The sequence below is a fragment of the Oncorhynchus kisutch genome, linkage group LG13 (genome assembly GCF_002021735.2).
Source record: "Oncorhynchus kisutch isolate 150728-3 linkage group LG13, Okis_V2, whole genome shotgun sequence".
Classification (NCBI taxonomy): domain Eukaryota; kingdom Metazoa; phylum Chordata; class Actinopteri; order Salmoniformes; family Salmonidae; genus Oncorhynchus; species Oncorhynchus kisutch.
The window spans coordinates 69,659,316-69,681,151 of record NC_034186.2 but is presented as its reverse complement, the minus strand read 5'-3'; the positions used below and the strand labels follow the sequence as shown (position 1 = coordinate 69,681,151).

The 21,836-nt window shown below is 42.3% G+C and overlaps 1 protein-coding gene across 2 annotated transcripts; it reads right to left on the bottom strand.

Moving 5' to 3' along the window:
- Positions 1-1,401: 1,401 nt before the first annotated feature.
- Positions 1,402-6,550, bottom strand: igflr1 (IGF-like family receptor 1). Of its 2 annotated transcripts, none has more exons than XM_020497779.2 (7): positions 6,083-6,550; positions 5,780-5,969; positions 5,624-5,663; positions 5,236-5,353; positions 4,963-5,064; positions 4,624-4,785; positions 1,402-3,722 (listed from the first exon to the last, which is right to left on the bottom strand). In XM_020497779.2, the coding sequence occupies exons 1-7, from the start codon at positions 6,183-6,185 to the stop codon at positions 3,400-3,402; spliced, it is 1,038 nt and encodes a 345-aa protein (XP_020353368.1). In that variant the 5' UTR covers positions 6,186-6,550; the 3' UTR covers positions 1,402-3,399. The 2 variants fall into 2 exon arrangements, with proteins under 2 accessions (XP_020353368.1, XP_020353370.1); XM_020497781.2 differs by having other exon boundaries at positions 4,624-4,734; positions 6,083-6,533.
- Positions 6,551-21,836: the final 15,286 nt, after the last annotated feature.

The window sequence follows — 21,836 nt, the reverse complement described above, 5'->3', positions numbered from 1 at the left end:
CACTTCTGGGCCACATCCTGACTGACGGCAGCCCATTCTTGCATAATCAGTGCTTGGAGTTTGTCAGAATTTGTGGGTTTTTGTTTGTCCACCAGTCTCTTGAGGATTGACCACAAGTTCTCAATGGGATTAAGGTCTGGGGAGTTTCCTGGCCATGGACCAAAAATATCGATGTTTTGTTCCCCGAGCCACTTAGTTATCACTTTTGCCTTATTGCAAGGTGCTCCATCATGCTGGAAAAGACATTGTTCGTCACCAAACTGTTCCTGGATGGTTGGGAGAAGTTGCGTTGGTACCATTCTTTATTCATGGCTGTGTTCTTAGGCAAAATTGTGAGTGAGCCCACTCCCTTGGCTGAGAAGCAAACCTTTTGAAGCTTCCAGTCTGTTATTCGAACTCAATCAGCATGACAGAGTGATCTCCAGCCTTGTCCTCGTCAACACTCACAAATGTATTAACGAGAGAATCACTGACATGATGTCAGCTGGTCCTTTTGTCGCAGGGCTGAAATGCAGTGGAAATGTTTTTTGGGGGATTCAGTTCATTTTTATATGGCAAAGAGGGACTTTGCAATGAATTGCAATTCATCTGATCACTCTTCATAACATTCTGGAGTATATGCAAATTGACATCATACAAACTGAGGCAGCAGACTTTGTGAAAATACATATTTGTGTCATTCTCAAAACTTTTGGCCACGACTGTACATTTATTCACTCTGTGATAGGGTTGGATCCTATATGCCACTTTTATTGTCCTGTAAATGGTTCAGTACCTATAATTTAGGCTGTGTGTAGAATGGGGCATAAAGGAAATGACCTCTACTAATAAATTACTACTAGATTATAGTGATAAGGTAAACAGCATACAAATTTGGCTTGTGTATTAATTTGCCTTGTGTATTCACAACTAATCATAATTCCATTATTTTTACATAAAAAAGGGAATACTCCAAAATGAGAAGATCCTGCCATGGAAAGGACGACTGGGTGGACAGGAAGTGGAAAGGAGGGGAAATAACTCACCACGCAGCAGGACACCTTCAGCTGTGGGGTCTTTATAATGCAGGTTTGATAGTTATATTTTCAGTAATGAATGGGTAGCTGTTCTTTTTTGGTGTAGATGGCCAAGGAAGTTGCACAGAACTTCCCCAACATCCCTTCCCAAATTAATATGGAACCTTCAAAAACACATGGAGCAACTGAGAAAATAAATGGCTGAGGATATACTAAACATGTCTGGTAATGACATTTAATTCAAAGTAAATGTAAATTCTTTATTTTTATGTAGTAGTGTGGGAAAGCCATATGTTCAGTTCATGCCTCTGATTTCAGAGTTCAACAAAGCCAACAACTGCTTCATGTGTGCCACTGATGAAGAACCTGGAGGTGGCCCAAAGACTGACTGGGTTAGTAACTTTATTTAACATGTTTATAATCTTTAGACAACAGTGACGGCATGTAAGACAATTTATGATATACACAATGGACGGCTAATTTGTCATACTGCATTGATATTTCATATTATTTATAACGTGTTACACTTTGTTTTGTTTAGATTGAATGTTTCCATGCCAACTGAGGTTCAATGTGCTGTGCCTAGGAATGAAGACAAAAGAGTTCAACAGAGTAAAGAACACAAACTGGAAGTGCAGTCTTTGTTGGTGAAATGTTTCATACTTAATTGAAGTTAAGTGTCTGTTGACATGTTGGAAAAGATTAAAGGTCTACAATTAGTTTAATTTGTCAGTATAACATTTTTATTAATTGATTTTCTAGCCACCATTACTGTGGTTACATGTTCAGTATATGTATTGACCAGCAAACCTACTGCAGCCTACCTCACTAACTCCCTTTCCATCCCTGCTTTGGACAGTTAATAACATGACTCTCGTACTTTGCCCCTTTCCTTTATGGTTGATATTAACGACGAAAGGAGATATTATCTGTCTCTCTCCTATTGTGTACCAAATACACAATAGGAAAAATAAAAAACAGGGAAAATAAGTACTTAGAACGACCAACTATTGTAGATAAACATAAAAAAAAGGGTAAACACTGGACTGAACCCCCTAATTGTCAAACTAATAATAATGTACAACAATATAGAAGATCATTGACTAGAGGTTATGCAATATGGGTGTATATCCACTGTATGCTTCTTAGGTGTGTAATTGACATGACCAAGGAGCTATTGCAAATTTGAAATGATGAAAAAGGTATACACGGGTGATTTTACAGTACACAAACAAGAGTGTGCAATATAGAAGGGTAGTCAGCAGACATTAGGTCACATGACCAAGGAACTATTGAAATTCTAAATGTTGAAAAATTCATGTAAAACCACGTGAGATGAAAATGGACAAACTAAAGGTTGTGCAATGTGTAGGGACACTGAGTGGACATTCTGAACCTTGTTTGAAGTCATATGACCAAGGAGCTATTGAAATTCAAACCCCCGAGCTGACAAGGTACAAATCTGTCGTTCTGACCCTGAACAGGCAGGTAACCCACTGTTCCTAGGCCGTCATTGAAAATAAGAATTTAACTGACTTGCCTAGTTAAATAAAAATAAAAAAGCCCGACCAGGGAAACGGATCCCAATCAAATGTGTTATTTATCTTATAACTTTTCCTTGTGGTAAAATGAAGCGCGAATTAAAACTACGGATCTCGGAGCACCATTAGGTGCAAAAACTCAACATATCCAGTTGCGGCACACTTTTTGGAAGTGAACCACCCGATTTCGTACTTACGTTATATCGGCATTGAACACGTCACCCTCCCTAGGAGAGGGGGGTGGGGGGGACCTCGACAATTTATTGTTAAAACGAGAGGCTGCCTCGACTTTGATCTGAAGCCATTTTTGTGATTTTGCTATTCATTGTATATGTTTGTAGGCCGATGTAGCAAAATTGTATCTATGATTCATGTTTTTGTATGTTCTATATATATCTGAAAATGAACCAACGATATCAAGCCACACCCGGTCATGATTACAGACACGTGTGTCCTTTGACACTATATAAACTAGTCACCCCACCGTGTTTGTCATTATACCCTGATGAAGACAGTTTGTCTGCCGAAACGTTGGTTATTAGGTTATTACATTATTGCATCTGAGCTACTAGAGTGTGCGGCTCCTCTTTTTCAGGACACCGGGGTTAACATCCCTGCTTTAAGTAATAAGTGCCATGTTATCACAGGTAAATATCTTATTTGAACCCTAATGCAAAAGAACAGTGTTCCCAATCACTGCCTTGGGACTTTGGGGTCCCCAAGGAAAGCATGCCTCCTACTGGCCCTCCTGTTATATCTCAGTGCCTTTGCAGGTGGTAGAGACTTGTGATTGTATCTGGATGGAGCCATCTTTTCCAGACCCAACACAAAACACACCCAGACTAGACAACCTTAAACAAGGTGAGTTTGGTGAGCACCACCACTGCGTCGTTCCGGTCCATCTCTCTCAGCAGCCTGGCCAATTGTCCTACAGTCCAGTCTGGGTGCTTGGTGGTGACCCCCTCCAGCACGGCCCTCAGAGGGCTCTTGCTGTCCCTCATGGAGTAGGTGTAGGTAATCCAGGTGGCGGGGAAGGCGCAGCGAGATGCTAGGTGGCTGGTGTTCTTCACCCCAGGGATATCTGGGTCCAGCAGGATCACAAGCTCCTCTAGAACATCCAGGTTGTCCAGAACCGTCTGCAGTGGCGCAGACTGGAGGTCAGGACCTGGTGAGACGAGGGGAAATATCACTACGGGAGAGTTACGCGTCTGTAATGCTGACTTGTGTCAAACCAGAGCCAAATGCGTAAATCATGAACTAATGGGCTGTTCCACTAAATGAGTCCCCTTTGGGTAGTGTAACTTGAAGGAGAAAAACCTGATTTCACCTCATTTTAACATTCTGTCATGAAGACCACACAGTCACCTTAATGAAAAACATGTTTTCCCATCTCAAGAGGTTCAATAAAATAATTACTATATTAAGTGGCTAATAAAGTAACAGGGATGACGATTTCATCTTAAATCAGCTATGAACCCCCTTTTACAGGGGGAATGGAAGTTTGTGTGCAACAGGAAGGGGGAATTGAATGTAAGCTTCACAACGTAAATTGTTGGGTAACAGGGTTGACTTGTTATGCTCAACCCACTCAGTTTTCAACCTCAAAACACCAGAAAATGTACAAAAGAGTAGAACCAGCTCACCTGCTTTTACACTATGATTTGACTATTCGATGTTTAATGTTTCTTTTGAAACAATTATTTTAAAAGGAATAGTTGAAAGTCTTTTCAGTCTTTATTCATATGAAAGACCTGATTTATTTAATTATCCATGTGGTCTATATTAAAGGGCACTTCATTTAATATAGCAGGCATTTCAAATTAAATATTGGTGCACATTTTCTACTTAAAATATTAAAGAAACACAAAAGGGACCAATTTCATGGAACCACCCAAATGTCATGGGAGATTTGAGCTGAAATTTGAGTGCCGTGTTAAAACCTCAAGAGCCTTTTGGCAACTTATGGAAGAGTAGTGATGTAGAGGTACTAGTAATACCAATGAATAACAGACTGGTAGTAGCTCCATTAGTAATAGAACCATCAGTAATAGCACTTGATAACTCACTCAAAATGTCCTCTAGGTTCCTTGTCTCTGACTGTAGGAGAGCAACCTCTTCATTGACAGCTGCTGTTCTCCTACTACTCCATGACTGTTGGTTGGTATACAGGATATTGTCTGATGGGAGGCAGTTAAGGCTGACCTTAAAGCATGGCTTATTCTCCTTATCTGTGTCAAACCACACCCATTCAAAAACAGGACAGGAAAAAATAGCTTTTTACACAGAGTAAGGTAAGTGGAAGAGTTAAAGCGGTTTTAAGCAAACATGTCAAACCAGATGTTCTGTGTTATGCATTGACAGTTTGACATTTTTAAATTCTGCCTAATGCTCATCATTCTGCTCACCTCTGATGCAAAAGGCTCTTGATCTTCCCCTTCTCTTCTTAATATAGATGAATAAGAGAAATACAAGTACAGAGAGAACCAAGATGACAGTAAGCACTATCCCTGAAAGAACACAGAGGACCGTGGCAATGAGCAGTTAGACATGTTCAGCAGTATCCTAACAAAGCAGTTTAGTCATCTTTTTGAATGGTGAAGGACTGGTATTATCAAACTCAGTACCTTCTAATATTACTTCTAATATTGATCATATTTGTGGGTTGGGTTGTAACTTACATGCAGTCTTATGGTTGACGTCTGGTGGTCTGATGGTTTGATCAGTGTGTTTGGCTGTGGTGGGATTTGATGTTGACATTTGGACCTTTAACGTTGTTGACTGTTGCACCTGTTGAGTCTAAAATTGATGTGAAGTCAACATATTAACTATGTCATTCCTAATTTAATAAGTTTGTTTTGTTTTCTCTTTTCCCTATTGGGAAGTCATTGACCAAAATTAAAAACATTTGTGAATAAATGGCCTCCCTGGGTCACTGTCTGTTGATGTAGTTTGAGTCTACAGAAGAATAACTGCCATGATAAGTTTGAGAGTGGACTTCAAGGTCTACCACGCAAATGCTCTTAACTAACTAGAATCATCAGCTTCATCATCATAGATTAAACTCACCGTAGTACCCAGGACTCCTTCCCGACAGCCTGTCTGGTCCCTAGATAAAGGGTTTACAGTTAAACATGTTACTCAACCTTCCAGAACCAGATGAACAACAATGGGCATCCTTTCATGTCAAGGTTTGAAGCTATCCCAGACTGAATTTGCGCTCACCTCGATCCGCAGCATTGCGTGTCTGTCGTGTTGTTGCATTCGGACAGCGTTTGATTTGGGGGGCAGCTAGAACAGGGTTGGCATTTCACGAATCTCCCATTATTGAAGGTCTGTGCGGCACATTTCCGATATGACATTTCCGACCTCCCTCCATCATCATGCATGCCACAGTTTGGACTAAATTCGTGCCCTGGTCAAAAAATATATATTTGTTTGTAGACTACAAGTGTGTGCTGTGCACAGACAAACATCAACACGTATCAACATCAAATAAAGATTATCTTTGCCGCATGTCGAGCTCACCTGGTTGGATCGGATGCTGTTGATGACATGGCACACATTTATGTATCGACTCATCCCAAAATGTATCCAAGTCATCAGAGCAATTATCAGAATAGTGGCCCATTTTGTTAAGAGAAGCCTGTGGCTCCCGAGTGGCGCAGCGGTCTGCACTGCGTCTCAGTGTTGGAGGCGTCCCCACAGACACCCTGGTTCACAACCGGCCGTGACTGGAGTCCCATATGGCAGCGCACAATTGGTTGGTTTGTTTCAGTATTTGTAGACTGTCTGGACGAAATGTCATACTACTTCTGGCCAGACAGGATCAGGGCTACATATAGTAGGAGGTGTTTCGCTCGATCTGCTGTTTTCTCTGATGGTATAGTTTCAGCGCGGAGACGCGAGAGGGCTCACTCTCGCCAAAATCTGTCTTGAATCAGCCCAATTCGAATAAAATATAGAGCTTGTTGCCTGCCTTCCCGCCTTTGGAACAAAGACTCACAATGTTAGAGCGGAAACATGAGCATCTCGTCGGGGGGGGGGGGGCGAAAATATGGTCCTGGTGGTCTCTCTCCAGGATGCATGCATATGTAGGAAAGTGCCCATTTGGCAGTGTTACTTCTGATTGTCTTAACTCAATAGGTACACCACGAATACAGTGTATTTGGAAAGTATTCAGACCCCTGGACTTTTTTCACATTTGTTAGGTTACAGCCTTATTCTAAAATGGATTAAATATTTTTTTCCCCTCAATAATCTACACACAATACCCCATAATGAAAAAGCAAAAACAGGTTTAGAAATTTTAGCAAATGTATAAAAAAATAAATAAAATGAAATATAAAATGTACATAAGTATTCAGACCCTTTACTCAGTACTTTGTTGTAGCACCTTTGGCAGCAATTACAGCCTTGAGTCTTCTTGGGTATGATGCTACAGGCTTGCACACCTGTATTTGGGGAGTTTCTCTCATTCTTCTCTGCAGATCCTCTCAAGCTCTCAGGTTGGATGGCACAGCTATTTTCAGGTCTCTCCAGAGATGTTCAATTGGGTTCAAGTCTGGTCTCTGGCTGGGCCACTCAAGGACATTCAGAGACTAGTCCCGAAGCCACTCCTGCATTGTCTTGGCTGTGTGCTTAGGGTTGTTGTCCTGTTGTTAGGTGAATCTTCACCCCAGTCTGAGGTCCCGAGCGCTCAGGAGCAGGTTTTCATCAAGGATCTCTCTGTACTTTGCTCCGTTCATCTTTCCTTCAACCCTGACTAGTCTCCCACTGCCTGCCGCTGAAAAACATCCCCACAGCCTGATATAGCCACCACCATGCTTCACCGTAGGGATGGCACCAGGTTTCCTCCAGGCGTGACGCTTGGCATTCAGGCCAAAGTGTTCAATCATTGCTTCATCAGACAAGAGAATCTTGTTTCTCATGGTCTGAGAGTCCTTTGGGTGCCTTTTGGCAAACTCCAAGCGGGTTGTCATGTGCCTTTTACTGAGGAGTGGCTTCCATGCCACTATCATAAAGGCCTGATTGCTGGAGTGTTGCAGAAACAGTTGTCCTTCTGGAAGGTTCTCCCATCTCCAAAGAGGAACTCTGGAGCTCTGTCAGGGTGACCATCGGGTTCTTGGTCACCTCCCTGACCAAGGCCCTTCTCCCCAGATTGCTCAATTTGACCAGGTGGCCATGTGTAGGAAGAGTTTTTGTGGTTCCAAACGTCTTCCATTTCAGAATGGAGGCCACTGTCTTCCCCAGGTCTGTGCCTCGACACAATCCTGTCTCAGAGCTCTACCAACAATTCCTTCGACCTCATGGCTTGGTTTTTGCTCTGACATGCACTATCAACTGTGGGACCTTATATAGATGTGTGTGCCTTTCCAAATCATGGCCAATCAATTGAATTTACCACAGGTGGACTCCAATCAAGTTGTAGAAACATCTCAAGGATTATCAATGGAAACAGGATGCACCTGAGTTTAATTTCGAGTCTCATAGCAAATTATCTGAATACTTATGTGAATAAGGTATTTCTGTTTTTTATTTGTAATACATTTGCAAAAATGTCTAAATCCGTTTTCACTTTGAGGTCTTGTGTGTAGATTGGTGATACTTTTTAATTAATTTAATCCATTTTAGAATAAGACTGTAATGTAACAAAATGTGGAAAGAGTCAAAGGTTCTGAACACTTTCCAAATTGACTGTAAACTGAGCATCTCAGTCATTTTTTTCTTCACACAAGTCAATGAAGTCTGTTTGAGGCTGCGAATTTTCGCAGCTTTTTGTTAAAAATCGCGGAACATTTCAGTGTCCTGCTACTCATGCCAGGAATATAGTATATGCATATGATAAGTATGTGTGTATAGAAAACACTCTGAAGTCTCTAAAACTGGTTAAATCGTGTCTGTGGCTATAACAGAACCTGTTTAGGAGTAAAAATCCCTCGAAAAACTGCTCACCAAAAACACAAAAAAAATATTCATCCGCCAGTCAATGTATTGTCTAAGGCGAGTGAAAATAAATGAGGATGTCCTGTAAACGCCTACAGCTTCCACACGATGTCGCCAGTACTGGCATTTTGTGTCTGCTTTATCCTTGGTTTGATGACGTATAGGCCCTTCCTGTCTTTTGGCGCACCACAGGATGTTGTGAAATTGAAAACATGGGCGATGATTTCAAGACTTGCTGCTATCGAATACAGATCGCCCCGTGATCAATTTTATAGATTAATAACGTTTATTAATACCTAAAGTTGGTTTAGAAAAGTAGTTTGAAGTTATTTGTAACAGTTTATAGGCAACTTTTGTAATTTTAAAAAGTGACGTTGCGTCTTGTAAAGGGGCATTTTCCTGGATCAGACCGGTCTTCAGCAAATCACATTTTGGGTATACAATGACGGATTTAATCGGGAAAAAGACCCAATTGTGATGTTTATGTGACATATAGGAGTGCCAACAAAGAAGCTCGTCAAAGGTAATGAATGTTTTATATTTTATTTCTGCGTTTTGGGTAGCGCCGGCTACCGCAAAATCTGTTGTTTAGGTGGCGGTCTGGTATTTTGGGGGGAGCATGCTATCAGATAATAGCTTCCCATGCTTTCGCTGAAAAGCATTTTACAAATCTGACTTGGTGGCTAGATTCACAACGAGTGTAGCTTTAATTCAGTACCTTGCATGTGTGTTTTAATGAAAGTTTGAGTTTTATCGAAAACTATAGGTGGCGCTCTGAAATTTCTGCTGATCTAATCCCGCCACAGGAACACTCCTCCATAAGCATCCATTGCGAATAATATTTCTTCATTGTTTAAAAAATCTTTCCAACACCTCGATATCCAACAAGCCTCGGTGTGAAAGAGCAAAGTCTAATTATCTGATGATCCCATATATCCAGTGGAAACGTCATAAAAAAAACAGCTGTCTGTCTAGAGCTCTCTGGCGCAGTAAACGCTGAGGGCCGGAATATGCTAGTTGACATAATGTTGCAAGTTCACTAGTGACAGCTTCCGGCTGGACCAAGTGATGATTTTATATGTTGCACTTCACTACCGATAGCTCAAGTCAAGACAAATATTAAAGGAGGCAGACAGACGGAGTAGAGAGATTAATGTGATTGAAAAAAAAAATGGAATTTTCATCAGGATATTTCCTACTGTTTTGTCGGCTTTAGGCCTATATATTGTACTTAGAAGATGATGATTAACGTGACTGATTTAGAGAGATGAAACTGTTCCACGAAAATGTGCATATAAAAATTATTTTAACTGGCATACAGATCTGTAGAACTGGTGTGATCAATTGTAAGCTTCACCAAACTTGAAACTCACGAGCTGCCTATGGTCTTTACTATTACACCCATAAAAGGAGGTCCCATGAGAAAACGTGCCCCCTTATGGAAATCAAAGGCCTGTCCAACTGATTCGTTCTGCTGCCGGCCCTGGAAAAGGGTATGTGGTCGGATTGTGGGTGGTGGCTACATGGCAGTAGATCGAGCTACATATGGCCTCAGGTTATTTATTGGATATGAGACACATGGCCTGCGTTTACACAAACAGCCCATTTCTGATCTTTTGCCCAATTATTGGCAAAGAGCTGAGCCCATTTGGTCAAAAGACCAACTAATGAAAATGTTCAGAATTGGGCTGCCTGTGTAAATGCGGTCTAAGTTATTCATTCATCTTATTCATTAGTTAAAAGCAGTGGAGGATCCTCTGAGGAAGGGGAGGACGATCCTTTTCAGTGAATTTCATAAAAATAAAAACAGTGAAACATAACTAACTGTAAGTTGCTCTCCACTACTTTTTTCCCACTGCTTTTAACTGCTTTTAATGAATAAGATGAACAAATAACTTAGAATTGGGCTGCCTGTGTAAATGCAGTCTAACTTTCACCTTGACTTTAGCCTGCTCAGCCTGCTCACCCTACTCACCTTGAGTTTAGCCTGCTCAAACAGAGGGATGCTATGTTAGCTAGCTGGCTATGGCTATCCAACACTGGAACTCTTCCAAGTCAAGGTAAGCTTTTGGTTTTATTAATTTATTGCCACTGGGGCCTGCCGGTGAAACTGCTAAACTGCTTGCTGCTTACTGTACTGCATGATTGTAGCATGTTTACTAACACGTTAGTTCTAGTAGCTATGTTTACTATGATGTTAATATGGTGACAATGATGTAGTCTGTGTGTAGCGGTTATCATATGAAGGTTTGGCTTGGAAAGGTTTTTTCCCATGGTCACAGAAAGCTAATGTGTTGTTGTTACTGTAATTTAATTATGCCAATGTGTTTTCATTAATTGAAAACCCCTAATCTATTTTATGAGAATTTGTAAGATTCTTGTTTGCATAAAATAGACGGAGACCAGCCATTTCAATAATAGGTAACAGAATTTTTTCTCGGAGTGCGCTGCCACGTTCCCACGAGCAACAGTTTATATACAATAACATGGCGTCATTTCATTGCTCCTAAAATGAATCTCCTCCTCCAGACCGGGTCAAAGGGAACTTTAAAGGTTCATTCTGAGTTCATTCCGACCCCCCCCTGCACATACACAGGACACACAACACAACTGAATTAACTTTTTGACCCCTCAACATTATCGATCACCACTTAGCTGACAGTTCTAATTAACAGAAAACCTAGGAATGCACTCACTTCCTTATCTAAAACACCCCAGAGCTCAGTTTCGTCGGTTCAACCATAGGTTAACTACCTTATCTGTTTACTTAATCCACAAACCATTTCTTTCTTCCTAGTTGGAATGGTGTTCATTAACTTTAATTACTCCTTGTCCGTGTCACACAATCCCTTCTTATGAGCTCATATTGTTCATGTCACGACTTCCGCCGAAGTTGGCTCCCCTGCCTGTTCGGGCGGTGCTCGGCGGTCGTCGTCACCGTCCTACTAGCCACTACCGATCCCTTTTTCGTTTGTCTGTTGGTTTTGTCTTCTTAGTTTCACCTGTGTGTATTTTAGTTTAATTAGCGTCCTTATATATAGTAGGTTGTCCCGCCCTTGTTTTGTGCGGGATTGTTTTTTGTTACTCTGTTGTATGGTGGTTTTCGTGTGGTTATTCTCCGGACTATTTTGGTCCTGTGTTTGGGCTGGTCAATTGTATGCGCCCTGTGTGTTGGCGTGACCGTTTTTGTGCGCCGGAGAATAAATTGACAATCTACTGAACCCTGCTCTCTGCGCCTGATTCCACCCACCACTCCTAGTAAATCGTGACAGTTCATCAGATATAATAAAACAAAGTATAAGTTTACTTAGTTACAGTTCTATTTGAAATTAGTATATTGTTTATTCATTTATTCATAGTAATTCTAACAGTTGTGCACTGAAGTCCACAAGCAAAGAGAAAAAGGTGAGAGGAGGAGTGCCGTTGACGCGAGAAGGAATTATACAACAATCGTTATAAATAACGTCTGAGTATAACAGAACTGATAATGGCAGGTCACAGTCCATTTGAATGCTTGTTTATGGGATATTCAAAGGAATACCTCCCAGATTGCAGTTCCTATGGCTTCCACTAGATGTCAACAATCTTTAGAAAGGGTTTCAGGCTTGTTTTTTGAAAAATGAGTCAAGGTGGCTTTCATTTTGGACTGTAGTCTTGTGGCGAATGTGAAGGAGGGCGCGCACTTCATTATTTATCTCCGGTATTGAACATACTACATTCCGTCTTAAATTGTATAATTTATATACATATTAGGGTAGCTGAGGATTGATTAGAAATGTTGTTTGACTTGTTTGGATGAAGTTTATTGGTAACTTTTGGGATTCCTTTGTATGCATGTTGAACGGATGGATTACTGAATCAAACGCGCCAAATAAACAGACTTTTTTGGGATATTAAGAAGGACTTTATTGAGCAAAATGACCATTTGTTGTGTAGCTTGGACCCTTGAGATTGCAAACAGAGGAAGATCTTCAAAGGTAAGTTATTTATTTTATCGCTATTTCTGACTTTTGTGATGCCTCTGCTGGTTTGGAAAATGTTTTTAATGCTGATGTATGCAGGGCGCCGTCCTCAGATAATCTCATGGTATGCTTTCGCCATAAAGCCTTTTTGAAATCTGACAAAGCGGCTGGATTAACAAGAAGTTAAGCTTTTAAATGATGTATGACACTTGTATTTTCATGAATGTTTAATATTATGATTTGTTTGTATTTTGAATTTCGAGCTCTGCAATTTCACCGGATGTTGTCATGGTGGGACGCTAGTGGGACACCTAGCCCAGAGAGGAATGGCCATGATGAGTTAATATTCCCGAAGTAGCCATACAACAAATTACCATGCGCATCTCATTTAATTGGGCCTATTAGATGGGCTATTATAATATCAAGTTTTTGCTCTATGCATCAGAAGGGGAGAGCGGTTTATAACATACAGGTGAAGAGTAGATATTTGGCATTGAAGTGTATTAGCTACCACTGCAAGTAGTCCCAATGTAGTTTAAAAAATAATCAGGCTAGACAATGTTTCACAATTCGCGGGCAGTGCTGCATATTTATGTTCAGGAAAATTAAATGCACAACATTATTGAATTCAAACTATCTGTTTACAGGTCCACAACTATTTGCAATTGTTTTTGTATTTCAGAAACGCTTAGATACCTCAAAAGGAAACATTCTGTCAACAGCTACAAAGACATTGATCAAGTTCACCATTGCTATTTACTCTTGACTTAATTCCAATACTTCCAAAGTATACAGCAAATAAGGGCATTATTGTCACCATAAAAGGTGAATGATGGGTATTTTTGAGGCGGAGTTGTACTGCTAGTTCACACGCGCATAGTTTCAGGACGGGTCTGATTTCTAACGGGAAAGTTCAATCCCAATAGTTTTATACTTGTCCAGTCTTTAAAAAAATGTTGCAGAAATATATTTAGTGTGTCATGTACGCAACGGCTATAAACGAGGCACCTGAGCTGTCTGTGGTTCTGAAATGGGAGCTGGTCAACCATACCTATGACCATGCCCCTGACTCTGCCAACAAGGTTTTGTTTGCTTGAGTCACAAAACAGTTATGGAAGTGTACTGTATCTCCTTTCTCTGGTCATCGGCTGCTATCTGAACAGGTCTATCGAACAATCTTCTTGGGCCACTATAACTAACTATTTTGACAATTGGATTGGTCCCCTCTACCACACGGAAACCCATTAATCTAGCGACGGAAACGCACAGGGTGGCTAAAAACAGACCTCCATCTTCTGCTAACTTGCTACCCATTTCTCGGCTAGCTGTATGAATCGCCGTGACCCCAACCAACCTCACTACTCACTGGACCCTTATTATCACTTGGCTAAGCGTGTCTCTCCTTAATGTCAATATGCCCTGTCCATTGCTGTTCTGGTTAGTGTTTATTGGCTTATTTCACTGTAGAGCCTCTAGCCCTGCTAATTATACCTTATCCAACCCTTCAGTTCCACCACCCACACATGTGATGACATCACCTGGTTTCATGTATGTTTCTTGAGACAATATCTCTTTCATCACTCAATGCCTAGGTTTACCTCCACTGTATTCACATCCTACCATACCTTTGTCTGTACACTATACCTTGAATCTATTCTATCGCCCCCAGAAACCTGCTCCTTTTACTCTCTGTTCCGGACGTCCTAGACGTCCAATTCTCATAGCTTTTAGCCGTACCCTTATCCTACTCCTCCTCTTCCTCTGGCGATGTAGAGGTGAATCCAGGCACTGCAGTGCCTATCTCCACTCCTATTCCCCAGGCACTCTCTTTTGATGACTTCTGTAACCATAAAAGCCTTGGTTTCATGCATGTTAACATTAGAAGCCTCCTCCCTAAGTTTGTTTTATTCACTGCTTTAGCACACTCTGCCAACCCGGATGTCTTAGCCATGTCTGAATCCTGTCTTAGCAAGACCACCAATAACTCTGAAATCTCCATCCCTAACTACAACATTTTCAGACAAGATAGAACGGCCAAAGGGGGCGGTGTTGCAATCTACTGCAGAGATAGCATGCAGAGTTCTGTCCTACTTTCCAGGTCTGTACCCAAACAATTTGAACTTCTCCTTTTCAAAATCCACCTCTCTAAAAAAGTATCTCACTGTTACCGCCTGCTATAGACCACCCTCTGCCCCCAGCTGTGCTTTGGATACCATATGTGAACTGATTGCCCCCATCTATCTTCAGAGCTCTGCTGCTAGGTGACCTAAACTGTGACACCCCGGCCATCCTACAATCTAAGCTTGATGCCCTCAATCTCCAACAAATTATCAATGAACCTACCAGGTACAACCCCAAAGCCATAAACACATGCACCCTCATAGATATCATCCTAACCAACTTGCCCTCTAAATTCACCTCTGCTGTTTTCAACCAAGATCTCAGCGATCACTGCCTCATTGCCTGCATCCGTAATGGGTCAGCGGTCAAACAACCTTCACTCATCACTATCAAACGCTCTCTGAGACACTTTAGCGAGCAGGCCTTTCTAATTGACCTGGCCCAGGTATCCTGGAAGAATATTGACCTTATCCCGCCAGTAGAGGATGCCTGGTTATTCTTTAAAAATGCCTTCCTCACCATCTTAAATAAGCAAGCCCCATTCAAGAAATTTAGAACCAGGAACAGATACAACCCTTAGTTTTCTCAAGATCTGACTGCCCTTAATTAACCAACTCAAAAACATCCTTTGGCGTTCTGCATTAGCATCGAAGAGCACCCGTGAAATGCAACTATTCAGGGAAGTTAGGAATCATTATACACAGGCAGTTAGAAAAGCCAAGGCTAGCTTTTTCAAGCATAAATTTGCTTCCTGCAACACACACTCAAAAACGTTTTGGGACAATGTAAAGTCCATGGAGAATAAGAGCACCTCCTCCCAGCTGCCCACTGCACTGAGGATAGGAAACCTGTCACCACCGATAAATCCACTATAATTGAGAGTTTCAATAAGCATTTTTCTATGGCTGGCCATGCTTTCCACCTGGCTACCCCTACCCTGGTCAACAGCACTGCACCCCCCACAGCAACTCGCCCAAGCCTTCCCCATTTCTCCTTCTCCCAAATCCAGTCAGCTGATGTTCTGAAAGAGCTGCAAAATCTGGACCCCCACAAATCAGCCGGACTAGACAATCTGGACCCTTTCTTTCTAAAATTATCTGCCGAAATTGTTGCAACCCCTATTACTGGCCTGTTCAACCTCTCTTTCGTGTCGTCTGAGATTCCCAAAGATTGGAAAGCAGCTGCGATCATCCCCCTCGTGAAAGGGGGGGACACTCTTGGCCCAAACTGCTACAGACCTATATCTATCCTACCCTGTCTTTCTAAGGTCTTCGAAAGCCAAGTCAACAAACAGATCACCGACCATTTTGAAACCCACCGCACCTTCTCCGCTATGCAATCTGGTTTCAGAGCTGGTCATGGGTGCACCACAGCCACACTCAAGGTCCTAAACAATATCTTAACCGCCATCGATAAGAAACAATACTGTGCAGCCGTATTCATTGACCTGGCCAAGGCTTTCGACTCTGTGAATCACCACATCCTCATCGGCAGACTCAACAGCCTTGGTTTCTCAAATGATTGCCTCGCCTGGTTCACCAACTACTTCTCCCACAGAGTTCAGTGTTCAGTGTGTCAAATCTGAAGGCCTGTTGTCCGGGCCTGTTGTCCGGGCCTCTGGCAGTCTATACGGGTGCCACAGGGTTCAATTCTTGGGCCGACTCTTCTCTGTATGCATCAATGATGTCTCTCTTGCTGCTTGCTGCTGGTGAGTCTCTGATCCACCTCTATGCAGACGACACCACTCTGTATACTTCTGGCCCTTCTTTGGAGACTGTGTTAACAACCCCCCAGACGAGCTTCAGACGAACTCTCCTTCTGTGGCCTCCAACTGCTCTTAAATACAACTAAAACTAAATGCACGCTCTTCAACCGATCGCTGCCTGCACCTGCCTTGCCCGTCCAGCATCACTACTCTGAATGGTTCTGACTTAGAATACGTGGACAACTATAAATAACTAGGTGTCTGGTTAGACTGTAAACTCTCCTTCCAGACCCATATCAAACATCTCCAATCCAAAGTTAAATCTAGAATTGGCTTCCTATTTCGCAACAAAACATCCTTCACCCATGCTGCCAAACATACCCTCGTAAAACTGACCATCTTACTGATCCTCGGTGATGTCATTTACAAAATAGCCTCCAACACCCTACTCAACTAATTGGATGCGGTCTATCACAGTGCCATCCGTTTTGTAACCAAAGCCCCATATACTACCCACCACTGCGACCTGTATGCTCTCGTTGGTTGGCCCTCGCTTCATATTCGTCGCCAAACCCCTGGCTCCAGGTCATCTACAAGACCCTGCTAGGTAAAGTCCCCCCTTATCTCTGCTCGCTGGTCACCATAGCAGCACCCACCCGTAGCATGCGTTCCAGCAGGTATATCTCACTTGTCACCCCCAAACCCAATTCCTCCTTTGGCCGCCTCTCCTTCCAGTTCTCTGCTGCCATTGACTGGAACGAACTACAAAAATCTCAAACTGGAAACACTTATCTCCCTCACTAGCTTTAAGCACCAGCTGTCAGAGTAGCTCACAGATCACTGCACCTGTACATAGCCCATCTATAAATAGCCCAAACAACTACCTCCTTCCCCTACTGTATTTATTTATTTTGCTCTTTTGCACCACAGTATTTCTACTTTTCACACTCATCTCCGGTCAAATCTACCATTCCAGTGTTTTAATTGCTATATTGTATTTACTTCGCCACCATGGCCTATTTATTGCCTTTACCTCCCTCACCTCATTTGCTCACATTGTATATAGACTTATTTTTCTACTTTGTTATTGACTGTATGTTTGTTTTACTCCATGTGTAACTCTGTTATATGTGTCAAACTGGTTTGCTTTATCTTAGCCAGGTCGCAGTTGTAAATGAGAACTTGTTCTCAACTTGCCTACCTGGTTAAATAAAGGTGAAAAAAAATCATGGGTGAACCAGTCATCTGTAAGCAGCTTTTAATGAGCTCAGACTGCCTGGGTAAATTACCACACACTGGGCATACTGGTTGAATCAATGTTGTTTCAATGAAATTAAGTTGAACCAACATTGAATAGACGTTGAATTGATGGCAGTGCCCAGTGAGCTACAACCAGCTGCTCTGGAGATGTAAATGATTCCTGGGATCTCATCACCTGCTGGTTATTTCAAGACCAAGTACTCATCTGTTTCTGTGTTCTGTTTGTTGACATGCTTTTCTGTTTCTTTAGGTCTTGAATGACTGGGAGACACTCCCCGGCCATGAACATTGTTCCCATATCTGACGCCTCACCAGCTATAGTATGTTGACAAGGGCCAAAGGGGCCCCTAGTGCTGAGGCCTGGGGTTCCACAGGATCCACAGGGACCGTACAGGAGGGTCCACAGGGCCGGCAGACATCCATCACCAATCAGCCCAAAGCTACCATGATGGTCCAGACCAGAGCTCCAGAGGAGACCGTTCACTATCAGACTCACCTCATCAACGTGAAGGAATCAAATGTTTACATGGGTGTTTATTGAATAATGTTCTTATAACTAGATTTTTAAAAATAGTATCTTATGTTTTTTCTTAATGGACAGCACTGGAAAACTAATACCAATGGTTAGATTTGTTTGCTCAAAAAGGAAAACAGGGATTAAAAAACAAACATGTTCTACACTGACTATATTGCAGTTTTCCAGATGAAAAAGGCATCTCCTGAGAAGGTGTGGAAAGTTTTAAAATGTAAGATCAGCAGAGCAGCATGAGGCACAAAAAGGGAAACTTAATGTGAGGGCCAGGTCTAAGGAATGTGGTTTATTCATGTAAACCAGAGGTTCTTCTAGCTTTGTCCTTTGTCCTGAGAGTTCCTCTCAGGACAAACTTTGCTCTCTCGCTCTCTGTGTGTGTAAAGGGCTTAATTGACATGGGATATGTATGTTTACATTGCCAAAGCAAGTGAAATAGATAATAAACAAAAGTTAAATAATCAATCAAAAATTAACAGTAAACATGACACTCACAAGTTTCAAAGGAATAGACACATTTGAAATGTATTTTGGCTATGTACAGTGTCAGAACGATGTGCAAAATAGTTCAAGTAGAAAAGGGAAAATAAATAAACAAATATGGGTTGTATTTACAATTGTGTTTGTTCTTGTTCTCCCCTTTCTTGTGGCAACAGGTCACACATCTTGCTGCTGTGATGGCACACTGTGGTATTTCACCCAATAGATGGGAGTTTATCAAAATTGGATTTGTTTTTGAATTCTATGTCTCTCTAAAGTTGTCATACATTAGGCAGAAGGTTAGGAAGTGCCTCTCAGTTTCCACCTCATTTTGTGGGCAGTTTTCTCTTGAGAGCCAAGTCTCTCAATAGCAAAGCCATGCTCACTGAGTCTGTACATAGTCAACGCTTTCCTTTATTTTGGGTCAGTCACAGTGGTCAGGTATTCTGCCACTGTGTACTCTCTGTTTAGGACCAAATAACATTCTAGTTTGCTCAGTTCCTTTCTTAATTCTTATCAATGTATCAATATTCTTATCAATGTATCATATTTGTTTCTCATGATTTGGTTGGGTCTAATTGTGCTGCTGTCCTGGGGCTCTGTGGGGTCTGTTTATGTTTGTGAACAGAGCCCCAGGACCAGCTTGCTTAGGGGACTTTTCTCTAGGTTAACCTCTCTGTAGGTGATGGCTTTGGTATGGAAGGTTTGGGAATCGCTTCCTTTTAGGTGGTTGTATAATTGAACACTGTATAATTGAACACTTCCTTTTTGCTCTGCATGCATTATTTGGTGATTTACATTGTACACAGATAATGTTTTTGCAGAATTCTGTTTGCAGTGTCAATTTGGTCAAACATTTGGCATTGTTTATTTTTTATTATCAATCAAATTCAATACAATGTATTTATAAATCCCTTCTTACATCAGCTGATGTCACAAAGTGCTGTACAGAAACCCAGCCTAAAACCCCAAACAGCAAGCAATGCAGGTGTAGAAGAACTGTGGCTAGGAAAAACTCCCTAGAATGGCCAGAACCTAGGAAGAAACCTAGAGAAGAACCAGGCTATGAGGAGTGGCCGGTCCTCTTCTGGCTGTGCCAGGTGGAGATTATAACAGAACATGGCCAAGATGTTCAAATGTTCATAAATGACCAGCAGGGTCAAATAATGATAATCACAGTGGTTGTCGAGGGTGCAACAGGTCAGCACCTCAGGAGTAAATGTCAGTTGACTTTTCATAGCCAATTATTCAGAGTATCTTTACTGCTCCTGCTGTCTCTAGAGAGTTGAAAACAGCACGTCCGGTGTACAGGTCAGGGTTCCATAGCCGCAGGCAGAACAGTTGAAACTGGAGCAGCAGCACAGCCAGGTGGACTGGGGACAGCAAGGAGTCATCAGGTCAGGTAGTCCTGAGGCATGGTCCTAGGGCTCAGTTCCTCCGAGAGAGAGAATTAGAGAGAGCATACTTAAATTCACACAGGACACCGGATAAGACAGAAGAAATACTCCAGATATAACAGACTGACCCTAGCCCCCCGACACAAACTATTGCTGCATAAATACTGGAGGCTGAGACAGGAGGGGTCTGAAGACACTGTGGCCCCGTCCGACGATACCCCCGGACAGGGCCAAACAGGCAGGATATAACCCCACCCACTTTGCCAAAGCACAGCCCCCACACCACTAGAGGGATATCTTCAACCACCAACCGACTACCCTGAGACAAGTCCGAGTATAGCCCACAAAGATCTCCGCCACGGCACGCCAACCCGGACAGGAAGATCCTGTCAGTGACTCAACCCACTCAAGTGACGCACCCCTCCTGAGTCACTGGCTTACTGGTGCTCTTCCAGTAAGCCAGTGACTCAGCCCCTGTAATAGGGTTAGAGGCAGAGAATCTCAGTGGAGAGAGGGGAACCGGCCAGGCAGAGAGAGCAAGGACGATTCGTTGCTCCAGTGCCTTTCCATTCACCTTCACACTCCTGGGCCAGACTACACTCAATCATAGGACCTACTGAAGAGATGAGTCTTCAATAAAGACTTAAAAGTTGAGACCGAGTCTGCGTCTCTCACATGGGTAGGCAGACCATTCCATAAAAATGGAGCTCTATAGGAGAAAGCCCTGACTCCAGCTGTTTGCTTACAAATTCTAGGTACAGTTAGGAGGCCTGCGTCTTGTGACCGTAGCGTACGTGTAGGTATGTACGGCAGGACCAAATCAGAAAGATAGGTAGGAGCAAGCACATGTAATGCTTTGTAGGTTAGCAGTAAAACCTTAATCAGCCCTTGCCTTAACAGGAAGCCAATGTAGAGAGGCTAGCACTGGAGTAATATGATCAAATTGTTTGGTTCTAGTCAAGATTCTAGCAGCCGTGTTTAGCACTAACTGAAGTTTATTTTGTGCTTTATCCGGGTAGCCTGAAAGTAGAGCATTGAAGTAGTCTAACCTAGAAGTGACAAAAGCATGGTTAAATTTTCTGCATCATTTTTGGACAGAAAGTTTCTGATTTGTGCAATGTTACATAGATGGAAAAAAAGCTGTCCTTGAAACGATCTTGATATGTTCGTCAAAAGAGAGATCAGGGTCCAGAGTAACGCCGAGGTCCTTCAGTTTTATTTGAGACGGCTGTACAACCATCAAGATTAATTGTCAGATTCAACAGAAGATATTTTTGTTTCTTGGGACCTAGAACAAGCATCTCTGTTTTGTCCGAGTTTAAAAGTAGAACATTTGCAGCCATCCACTTCCTTATGTCTGAAACACAGGCTTCCAGCGAGGGCAATTTTGGGGCTTCACCATGTTTCATCGAAATGTACAGCTGTGTGTCATCTGCATAGCAGTAAAAGTTAACATTATGTTTCCGAATGACATCACAAAGAGGTAAAATATATAGTGAAAACAATAATGGTCCTAAAACAGAGCCTTGAGGAACACCAACATTTACAGTTGATTTGTCAGAGGACAAACCATCCACCGAGACAAACTGATATCTTTCCGACAGATAAGATCAAAACCAGGCCAGAACTTGTCCGTGGTTGTCTGCTTGAAATTTTTTGATTTTAAAGAGCTCTCTCTTTCTCTCTATCTCCCTTCCAGACTTCCCACGCAGCATCAACCCCCTCCAATTTCCTGACATCATGCCCAGTGGCTCCTCCCAGCCTGAGCTCCCTCATGCGTCGACACAAGCACCACAGACATCCCCCACAGCCCATACCAGGGGGGTGGGGGGCATGGCTACTTCCGGGGCCAGTGGATCTCCATCCAGGGCCCCAGGTAGGC

What these genes read in the sequence shown, in the direction of transcription:
- igflr1 (XM_020497779.2), bottom strand. Translation starts at nt 6,185, where the DNA reads ATGGGCCACTATTCTGATAATTGCTCTGATGACTTGGATACATTTTGG. An exon ending in ACAGCATCCGATCCAACCAG is followed by an intron (nt 5,970 to 6,082) that starts GTGAGCTCGACA and finishes TTTTTTGACCAG; the next exon opens with GGCACGAATTTAGTCCAAAC. An exon ending in GAACCTAGAGGACATTTTGA is followed by an intron (nt 3,723 to 4,623) that starts GTGAGTTATCAA and finishes TCGTCTCACCAG; the next exon opens with GTCCTGACCTCCAGTCTGCG.